The sequence below is a fragment of the Podarcis raffonei genome, chromosome 6 (assembly GCF_027172205.1).
Source record: "Podarcis raffonei isolate rPodRaf1 chromosome 6, rPodRaf1.pri, whole genome shotgun sequence".
Taxonomy (NCBI): Eukaryota; Metazoa; Chordata; class Lepidosauria; order Squamata; family Lacertidae; genus Podarcis; species Podarcis raffonei.
Window position 1 is genome coordinate 26,443,908 of NC_070607.1, and position 11,478 is coordinate 26,455,385.

At 44.9% G+C, this 11,478-nt stretch overlaps 1 protein-coding gene across 2 annotated transcripts in view; it reads left to right on the forward strand.

The window, feature by feature from the left end:
• The window catches only part of SNX7 (sorting nexin 7), a 49,340-nt gene extending 38,081 nt beyond the window's left edge, over nt 1–11,259 (forward strand). Inside the window, exon 9 of one of the 2 annotated variants that reach the window (XM_053391743.1) lies at nt 2,996–3,943. In XM_053391743.1, coding sequence (XP_053247718.1) covers nt 2,996–3,070 — 75 coding nt within the window. In that variant the 3' untranslated portion in view covers nt 3,071–3,943. Of the gene's footprint in view, nt 1–2,995; nt 3,944–10,507 lie in introns of those variants that run through there. The other variant, XM_053391742.1, reaches the window with a different exon arrangement.
• The last annotated feature ends 219 nt before the right edge of the window (nt 11,260–11,478 follow it).

The following is an 11,478-nucleotide window of genomic DNA, read 5'->3' on the forward strand; positions in this document are numbered from 1 at the left end:
TGTGTGTGTGTATATATGCATATATATATGGTATGCATGAGAGGCATCGACTCTGGGCCACACCCACTGATCAGGCCAAAAAGAGGTTCGCCAGTCTTGCCTTAAAAAGGTTTGTCACATTAGACATGAAGAAGAAGAAGAAGAGTTTGGATTTGATATCCCACCTTTCACTCCCTTTAAGGAGTCTCAAAGCGGCTAACATTCTCCTTTCCCTTCCTCCCCCACAACAAACACTCTGTGAGGTGAGTGGGGCTGAGAGACTTCAGAGAAGTGTGACTGGCCCAAGGTCACCCAGCAGCTGCATGTGGAGGAGCGGAGACGCGAACCCGGTTCCCCAGATTACGTGACTACCGCTCTTAACCACTACACCACACTACACCACACACCACACATGCCAGGAAAGATTATCAGACTTTGGGGGCTCAGGGAACTATCTTCAAACAGAGGAGAGAATGCTACATGCCTTGACATTTTTCTTTGGCTTAGATCAAAATCCAAGCAGGAATGGAATTTCTGGCTTCCCCACCACCTCCTGCTTTCGACGGGTCACCTATACTCCCACAGAATCTCGCCAGGGTGACAAAGAAGGAGGGGGGGAATGCTCTATTTTGCTTTTCTTCCAGGTTGCCAGTGATGCTAGGGGAAGGGAAGATGAAAAGCGTGTGCCCGGGCAGCGGTGGGGTGCTGGCAAGGGGACAGAGCGACACTTTCCCAAGATAGTTTAGGAATGGCTGGGGAAATTTATTTGTGATTTCACCATTTATTTCCAGGAAACTTTGGAGGGCTCCTGCACCAATCTGAGGAGAGCCTCAGCAGGCTTGCCCATCTCTGCGTCTCACAGACGTGCTGTCTCTGTAACCCTCCGTCAACCTTCTCATGTATACCGTAATTTATTGTGCCCTTTGTGTAGATGGGGAGCTGAGCCTTGCCTACAGAAACCTAGTGACCTCTTAGGTAGACTGATATTTGAACCAGTGATTTCTTGACTCAGGGTTCATTCTCCTAGCCACTATGTTGCACTTCCATTTACCTGCTGGTATCAAATGCATGCAAAAATCATGGCATGTATTCTGGGTGATGACACTCCCCCACCCCCTTTTATTACATTTTCATTTATTAAATTTATATCCTCTCCTTCCTCTCAAAGGAGTCTAGGGTGGCAAACACACCAGTGAAAAAACAAATGCTATTTAAAGCATTTAAATGCAATTAAAAGTATCCAAAAAACATTTAAGAGCAATAAGCACAGTAAAACATTAAACAGATTTTTTAAAAAAGGATGTCTTTGGCACAGACCCACTGAGATATTCAAAGAGGTTGGAATGGCCCCTTTGCTTTGTGTTTTGTTCCTTTTATTGCCTTGGATTCCATCGTCTCACACAAGTATTTCTAAAACGTTTTCCCTTTGTTAAGTCTGGGGTAAAGATGTGACCTCAGAGTTGTTCCACATGCTTTCTTAGGTACGTTTACCTGAGGATTTTTGCTGCCAGTCTGTCAGGCCCCATTTAGCTAGTATGGAAGAACACGTCTTATCCTCCTTAAGCCAGATTAATGCTGTCACTGTATGAAGTACTTCAACCACAGAGCGTACCTGCAAACAGATCTGCACAGAGCGAAATGACTTACAATGAGTTGCAGGGCTTTGTTGTCACTGTAACAGTCCTGGCATCTCCAGCCAGAGCTGGAAATGTCCCCTGTCTGAAATATTGGAGAGTGTGGACAATACTAAGTTGGAAGGAGCAATGATTTGATAAAAGTCAGCCTCCTATGCATAACTATTGATACCTAAGCTTTTTTTTTGCCATGTAGTGGAATTCTATTCTGGGTGCCTAAAGATGGTCTTGGGAACCGCAGGTGGCACTGTGGGTTAAACCACGGTGCCTAGGACTTGCTGATCAGAAGGTCGGCGGTTCGAATCCCCGCGACGGCGTGAGCTCCCGTTGTTCAGTCCCAGCTCCTGTCAACCTAGCATTTCGAAAGCACCTCAAAGTACAAGTAGATAAATAGGGACCGCTCTCCGGCGGGGAGCGGGAAGGTAACGGCGTTTCCGTGTGCTGCTCTGGTCCGCCAGAAGCGGCTTAGTCACGCTGGCCACGTGACCCGGAAGCTGTCTGCGGACAAGCGCCGGCTCCCGGCCTCTTGAGCGAGATGAGCACGCAACCCCAGAGTCGGTCACGACTGGACCTGATGGTCAGGGGTACCTTTACCTTTACCTTTACCTAAAGATGGTCTAGCAATGCAGAATGCTATCAACATTTTGTTGGAGTGTGTGGCAAATGTCCCACTAGTTTCAGCTAGCACTATCAAGCAATAAGATTTTTTTTAATGATTAGCAGTACAACCCCAGAAACGCGGGTAGCGCTATGGGTTAAACCACAGAGCCTAGGACTTGCCGATCAGAAGGTCGGCAGTTCGAATGCCCGTGACGGGGTGAGCTCCCGTTGCTTGGTCCCAGCTCCTGCCAACCTAGCAGTTCGAAAGCACGTCCAAGTGCAAGTAGATAAATAGGAACTGCTCCGGCGGGAAGGTAAACGGTGTTTCCGTGCGCTGCTCTGGTTCACCAGAAGCAGCTTAGTCATGCTGGCCACATGACCCGGAAGCTGTACGCCGGCTCCCTTGACCAATAAAGCAAGATGAGCGCCGCAACCCCAGAGTCTGTCACGACTGGACCTAATGGTCAGGGGTCCCTTTACCTTTACTAGCAGTACAACCCAGGCTTCCCCTTCCCCCACCAGAAATCACTCAAACTCAGTTCTGACACCTCTCAGGTGGACACCATTGCACCCCAGTGATCAGGGATGATAGGAACTGTAATCCTAAAACAGCTGGGGACACAAGTTTGGGGAAACGGTGTGCTGGCCCTTCTCATATTGCCGACAATCCTGTTTATGTCTGAGTTAGGAGCATGATTCTCCACTTAGACCATTAGCATTGTGGACATTTCCCTATGCAAAGATTGAAAACATGCAGACTGACTTTATATATATATTTGCAGAAGAAGCCAGCTGCTGATCAGTGTCAATTGCACCCATCCGGAGCCAATCTAGAATTTGCCCCTCTGGCTCAGTGAAAAAGGCAGCTAGGCCACAGACTGGTTTGTGACACAGCAGCAACCTGTATGTACCAATGAATGAACCATCGCAGGCAGAACTTCAGTATCCTCGCAGAGCACAATGCCTTTCATTGTAATCAGTCAGATATTCAGCTGCCAGTTGCCAAGTGTGGAGTAATCATACAATGAGAAATCAAATGCTGTGCCTGCATCCCTCAGAGGCTGTGTAGCAGGTGTCTTTTAAATGTGTGTGCGTGTGCATGACACACACACAAATCCCACACCGTGGTGGGTATTATAAAAAAAACAACATGGATGCACAAGTTCAGCCTGCTTGACAATCAAAAGAACAGCAGGCTGTTCACAAACCAGCAGGTAACCACCACTATTGTGTTTGTACTGTCACATATCAGCAGGGCTTCCCCTGCGACAAGAACAGATGAGTTTTCTGCTGTTCTCCATAGCGCTCCATATCTATAATGTTTAATTCATCATTTTGGGGGGAGATAGCTTCATTAGCCATTGCAGCATCTTGCTGGAAGGGGTGTACGTCCAGAAAAACGTGTCAAGCAGTTTTAAGTCGAGATGAAATCAGTAGCACTCAAAAGCAAGGCTTACCTGTATATACTGCTCATTTCATGGAGAGATGATAGCCTGGGATGAATGTTGTAGAATGAGGCGTTTGCACAGGAGAGAGTACACAGCCCTGGGGGTTGTTGGCATTTGTCAGTCTCAAACAAACAACAGAGGGAGCCTCTGGGGGTGAAGTCAAACTGTTGCGTTAGCAGCACTGAAGTGACCTCCCTAGGGTGTGGGGCCAGAAGTGTGTATGGAGGTCCCAGGCTGCCCAGATGACAAGACTCCCTCTTAGCCTCGCTGATGTGGTCCAAAGGAAATGAGAGCAATACATTTGGCCCCAGCTTGGCTGCAAGAGTTGCCAAAGGAGGCGTACAAGGAGCCATTTAACGATTTTAGGATCTCCACTCCGGATTTGTGTAGGGTTTACTCCTTAGCCCCTTCTTCTCCCACAAGGCAGTGGAAGTTTGGGACCAGAGTTTTCCTTCTCCTAGATGAGCTCCCTTCCCATGTTGATGAGCCCCACCTTCCCCTCACTTCCCTCTACAGCACATGCAGAAACTGCCTTCTTGGCCACTGGGCCCACTATTGGTCTCGCCCACTCAACCTGCCTGTCTTCACATGGAGGGTAAGTCCCTAACTCACTGAGGGTTTGAGACCCCATTGGCTTCCCTCACCCAGCCTGTGTATGGGGTGTTAAACTTCTGGTGGTGGACACTCCATGCTGCTTCTGAGATAGTTTGTCCATCTTTAGTGTCAACCCTGCACTCAGCTCTCACCTGTGCTCCTAGACACACCCCATGAACGGAACATCCTTAGGAGTGGGGTAGCAATAACTTTAGAAGTAATACCCAATGATGGATTTCTGCTTCTGGTTCCTTCTGATTTTTAAACAGTGCCCCCTACCTACTGCAGCTCTGTTTTAGAGTCCCCATACTTCACCTTGCACATGCAGAAATCTGATTCAACCCAATTGTTTTTTTAAATAAAAAAGGTTTATAACCTGCCCTTCATCCGAGTGACCTACACAGGGTTATCCCACTCTTCACAGCAACCCTGGGAGGAATGTTAGGCTGAATGAAAGTGACTGGTCCCTGTTGAGTCTTCACAGCTGAGCAGAGATTCTCATCAAGCTCTCCTTGCAAGGTTCTAAACTGCCAGCACCACACAAAATAGCTCAGGACAGTGGGGGGGCCAGGGAGAGCATGACTTCAAGAAGAAAATATGCAGGGGCAGTTTCGTGGTGGTGGCCACCATATGTAATCATGTGAGTACAGGGGAATCCTTGCATACATGGGTGTTCTGTTCCGGGTCGCCATGTGTGACAGCGGACACATGCAAGTCAGTTCCAATCTGCTCCACTCCTGCCCTGTCTCCTTTCAGCACCAAAACCAGCACACATGTAGCACCCTGCTTGTGGTTAACGCTTAGCTGGAATGAAATATTCAACACAGCAATAGAGAAATTAAAATAATAATTTATTTGTCAGACAAATAAATGATAGGCACAGTGGTATATGGTTACCAAAGCTCTGCCCATGCTCCAGCCCTGATGGCCAGCACTTATATTTCCTCAACCCAGCCCCCTTGCTCCTCCTTTGGCTGCCTCTGTCCAATCAGCCTGGTTGAAATTCCTATTGGCTGTTTGCTAGAACCAATCATAAAAGATACACCCATTTCCTATTACCTTTTATGGGAGACAAAGAGCTATATTTCCTTCTATCCATAAATGGCAAACAAGTAGCCATATATCTTACATTTGCCTTAACAAGTCACCGTAATTACCAGATTACCTTTTGCCCTTGTTGCCCCTCCATTCCAAAATAGATGGCTAAAACAGATGCTCATTCTGTCTTACATTTTGTCTTAAACAGAGATCTTGGGTTCACATTCTCACACACCATCAATGAAATAAGAATCTAACATAAGAATCTAACATTTCTTATTTCTAAATCCTTTGCATAATTACATTTAAGCCAACAAATCTCATACATTAACATAGATCCTTTTCAATGTAAAACTCTTCAATTTACACCCCCCTTTCCTGGCCAGCTGCTTTTCCCATTAGCTCTTGCCCTTTAACCTTAGGAAAATGTGGCTAAAGTCTCTAATGGGAGGCACATTGTATTATATTTTGTTAAACAATAAATCCTACTATTTACCAACTCTTAATTAGTGCTTTTTCAGCTTGATTGTATTCTGTAATATGTAGGGTCAATGTAACCTTTGCTCCCAGCCTGTAATTCCCTTTTAGAACTTTGAGAATTTTGGCTCCTGCCATAAATCAGGGGGGCCCTTGTCCAGGAGGATAAACATCTGCCAAAGTCCTTAGCCAGCTGGTTCTCTGCCTGGCATAAAAACATTTGCAAATCTTTAAGCTCATTTTAAAATACAGGCCTTGATCAGATGCCTCACACACACATCAGCAGTCGTGTGTGGGCTGATTGCAAGCGAGTGGGGAGGCCCCTGTATATGCAGGAGGTAGTAGCCACATCCATTTTTCCTTGACTATAAGGTAAAGTAAAGGTAAAGGACTCCTAGAAGGTTAAGTCCAGTCAAAGCTGACTATGGGGTTGTAACACTCACCTCACTTTCAGCCGACGTTTGTGCACAGACAGCTTTCCGGATCATCTGGCCAGCATGAATAAACCGCTTCTGGTGCAACAGGACACCGTGGCGGAAACCAGAGTGCACGGAAACGCCGTTTAGCTTCCCACCACAGCAGTACCTATTTATCTACTTGCGCTGGTGTGCTTTCAAACTGCTGGGTTGACAGAAGCTGGGACAGGGCAGCGGGACTCCATCATGGGGATTTGAACCACCGACCTTCCGATCGGCAAGCCCAAGAGGCTCAGTGGTTTAGACCACAGCGCCACCCGCTTCCCTTGGCTATATCCACCGCTGGCATGTAGGCCCTAAAGGGTTGGACAAGAAGGATTGCATCCCTCAGGCGGAGTAAAGTTCTACACCCTTCCCTTAGAGTTAAGACAATATATAATGGGCATATAATCCTTAACTGTTCAAGGGTCACAGCTTAAGGAATACTCAGAGGCAGACATTGTCTCCTTGTTTATTATATCTGCTAAGTCAGGATTGTGGGACTCCCAGCTCTCCATGACCACAGGACAGAAGCTCTGGGCAGAAACTTCCAAGCCAGGGAGACAGGTGATCAGGAGGTACTATCCAATATCTCCAGCAATATACACTAGATATAGATAGATAGATAGATAGATAGATAGATAGATAGATAGACAGATAGATAGATGATAGATAGATGATAGATAGATAGATGATAGATAGATAGATAGATAGATGATAGATAGATAGATAGATAGATAGATAGATAGATAGATGATAGATAGATAGATAGATAGATAGATAGATAGATAGATAGATAGATAAGGTAAAGGGACCCCTGACCATTAGGTCCAGTCGTGGCCGACTCTGGGGTTGCGGCGCTCATCTCGCTTTATTGGCCGAGGGAGCCGGCATACAGCTTCTGGGTCATGTGGCCAGCATGACTAAGCCGCTTCTGGCGAACCAGAGCAGCACACGGAAACATTGTTTACCTTCCCTCTGGAGCGGTACCTATTTATCTACTTGCACTTTGACGTGCTTTCGAACTGCTAGGTTGGCAGGAGCAGGGACCGAGCAACGGGAGCTCACCCCGTTGCAAGGATTCGAACCGCCAACCTTCTGATTGGCAAGTCCTAGGCTCTGTGGTTTAACCCACAGCGCCACTTGTGTCCCTAGATAGATAGGTAGCAATATATGGAACCATTGCAGTAATCAGGTGCACCATTGTAAGAAGAAGCAATACCAAAGATGAACACTATGTAGACATCAGCTTAAGTATGAAGCAGAATTGGTTCAAAGAAGCACATTAAAACGGCTCTCATTTATAACTGACAAAGCAAGACATTTTAAAATTAAAATCACAGTAAGTGACTCGCCTTTGAAGCAACAGTGTAGCGCTGCCTTTCAACACAAAGATTTAGAGCCTCTTTTACTTACATAAGTTATTCAATTTTTAAAGCTTATCCACATTTATGTAACCAAATGTGTGTTCCAAAATTCAGATCCTTCTGTGGCTTATTTTGTTGTCGGAGATCAGAGCTCTGCTCCAGCTGACAAGATATATAATTAACCATACGAATACAAAAGTAGGTCTCTGTGCCTCAGGCTCTCCAGGCCTTTTCTTCTGCAAAAACATCAGCTGCAAAAGTGACATTACTTTTGAGGCATTCATTTGAGCTACTCTGAAATTATTCCATTCCACTCCCTTAGCACGGAGCGGGGAGGTGGTTGATTCCAGATAAAGGTCCTTTAGCACAAACTCACCAAAGGAGTGTAAAATGTTAAGACGGAGTTTAATTTCAACGTGTGGGATTGGATTTGTAATTTACGGATCTAATTACTCATAAAACTGTTCTGGGTCACAGGGAAAGGATAACGACCAAAAAACGAAATGAAAGACGCTTGCCTGGAATGACATATTGCATGGGAATATCATTGCAATTTACAGCATATAAACCAGAACATCAGCTATAGGGGGAAACCCAGAAAGTGTTTTAATTTTGCATGCAGCTGTGCCTAAAGATCATTAGCAACTGCAGTAATCACACCATAATCCTGTCTGGTGCATCAGCAAGTTCTATGAAGTATTTACAATTGTGAAGTAATTTCTGATCCAGTGCAGTGCGTTTTCGCTCCATTCTGTTGACTGGAGAGCAGTAAAGTGTTCCCTTAGCCATGACAACATTGCAGCCCTTTCCACAGTTGTGGCTACTGTAAAATTGATCCACAGTCTGTCTTTACAGTCAGAAGGACTGGAGGCTGTGATCCAACTGGGACCTCCACTATATGCATGGAAGATCACACTGTTGTATATTTCTTAGTTGCTGCCACCTCTGTATTCAAAATCATTAGCACAGAATCATTGCCCACAGGGGATGGGGGGTGGGCAGACAGAACAATCTGCTTAGCAATACTTTGAACTCCTGTACAGTGGAGCCTCGGTTGTCGAACGCAATCCGTTCCGGAAGACGGGTCAACTTCGAAAAGTTCGACAACTGAGGCACAATTGCTGGTCGGCAAATTCCTTTTTAAAAATGGAGAAATGTGCCTCAGAAGCTGTTAGTCTTCCGAGGCATGTTCGAAAATGGAAGTATTCACTTCCGGGTTGTCGGCGTTTGGGTTCCAAATTGTTCGGCTTCCAAAGCGTTCAACAACCAAGGTTACACTGTATTCACAACCACCGGGGCTAGGAACCAACTTGGCCTTTAATTTAGAAAGTGTTTCATGAGAAGCTGAATTCTGCACCTTGTAAAGATAAAGGTAAAGGGACCCCTGACCATTAGGTCCAGTCGTGACCGACTCTGGGGTTGTGGTGCTCGTCTCGCTTTATTGGCCGAGGGAGCCGGCGTACAGCTTCCGGGTCATGTGGCCAGCATGACTAAGCAGCTTCTGGCGAACCAGAGCAGCGCACAGAAACGCCGTTTACCTTCCCGCCAGAGCGGTACCTATTTATCTACTTGCACTTTGATGTGCTTTCGAACTGCTAGGTTGGCAGGAGCAGGGACCGAACAACAGGAACTCACCCCGTCGAGGGGATTCGAACTGCCGACCTTCTGATCGGCAAGTCTTAGGCTCTGTGGTTTAACCCACAGTGCCACCCGCATTGGATAAATTTAAAAGCGTTCTTACACTGGAGGCATCCCTCCCATAATCTCAAAAGAAAGTGATGCCGGCTTCAAGTGAAAGCAATGCTTCTTATTAGACACGTGATTTCTGCTCACCACTCAAAGGATCACAGCAATCTTAGCTGTTGCAACCCAACATCATTATCCTGAACCAATCAAAATTATTTAGATCTTCAGATCAGCCCTCATCATAATACCATGTGATTACATAGAATCATTTTCAGTGCTATTTTTCTAGAAATAATGGCGCTGGAACTCACCATGAACATCTCCCTTGTTCTCTTACAATGGCAACAGCTCCCATCTGAGAGGCGCCGAATTCCAGCTGTAAAAAAGCCCTGATCATTTTTCAGTGTCCTTCTTTATTAAGACTTTGACTAATTTTCCTGCTTACTAAATATCCCCCAGTATCTTCTTTCATCTATTTTCAAAACAGTTCAAGATTAATCGCAGTTTCCATGCCTAGCCGATTCTCCTTTTTGTGCACACAATTGACTATCAAAGATTCAAACAGGAAAGCCCGCAGTTTAGCCCAAACAGCAATAGGATTTCCCATGAGTTGCTGTTTGTTCTGATTTAGCATTAGAGAGCGAATTTTCTGGGTAAGAGCAGAGGGAAAAGGGCAAAACCACTCAGATCTGTGCCTAGAAAGCACGGGACAAGCGCAAAACTGCTTGAACCCGTGCTTTCTAGGCACAAGGCAAGCAGGTCTGTGAATGAACCCTGTGTGCTTCATGACTAAAGAGCAATTTGTAAAAGCTGTAAATAAAGAAGGGGTAGGCCCCTGTGCTTTTGAGAGGAAGGCAAGCTGGCTTTTTTATATCCTTCGCCTAAAGAGCTGCCATCCATAGAGCCAGTATTCGTTGACCTTTTATTGTAGTGTGATCAAGACTGTAATAATCAGTGCAGACCTTTTCAAGTTAAAAGTACCTAAAATAAGCAGCCAGTTACCAGGAATCAATTTCCTGAACATGGGCAAAGCAGCTACTTGTCAGAATAAGCTGTGGCCCTGCTCATCACTCCTCGTGGTTTTTAAATGGACGTAAATTGTTGCTATCCTTAGGAAAATTAATGGGTCCTAACATTTCACCCTACTGCTTGTTTTATATTACTCGCACATCAAGACGTTTGAACAGGTTTGCAAGACTTCAATTTAATTTCCCCCCTCTTGTTTTAAGTGCCTTGCTACCTGGGAGTCCTTCTTGACATCTCAAACAGACATTCGCTTGGAAGAACCTGAAGATCAGCATTGACTTCCGCCAGCAAGGACCTGTTCCTTAATCTTCTTCCGAAATATGTCTAGCCAAAGAAGTTCTCAGCATATGAGATCAAATCCATTTTTCCATACAGCTGTTAAAATTCTGTAACATGTAGAAAACAAACCTATTGAAGTCTCAGGTATTCTACAGTCCTGGACTATATTTTGAATCATGGTCTGTATCTATAGAGGAGGTGAGGGTAGTGTTTAGGATGTATTGCTAAACCATGGTTAATGTTATGAGGATGAGATCTTGGAAGGTTTTGATCAACCACATTATGCCATAACCCTAAACTAAGGTTTGTTAAAAGCATCGTTTGGTTATTAAACCATGGTTTGAAGTTGGTCTGTTTCAGCTAACCATAGTTAAAATTCACCACGGTTTGTTGGGTTTGGATGATAAGCAGCAATTAATCAAAAATGGAACAAAAATGCCCAAACTCTCCTTCATGGCTGTGCTGGAGGAAGAAGAATGCAAACCTTCTAACACTCATAACACCAAATCATGGTTTAGCACCGGATCCAAACTGAGTTAGAGAGAGAGATCTGCTTTTATTTTTACCAGTTTTGTGTATTTATCTGGTTTTTCTTTTTAAATACCCTGTAATTTGGATATAAAATATTTTAAATATGTAAAAATAGCTCCATTTTAATAAATAAAAATTAAGAGGATTTTCTCCCTTTCTCTCTTTATGCTCATTGGTGCAGCCTGTTTAACTGGCTTTGGGTATTTATAAGACTTCAGAACAATCGCTGAATGAAATCTTTTCTTGGTAAATGCATTGCAGCCAAGCTTTCACTAGATGGAATGCGGATGCCGCTAACGGCAGATTCAACACCAATTAGTCTAACGTGTCTGACACCAGGAATTTTTTATTTTTATTTTTAGAT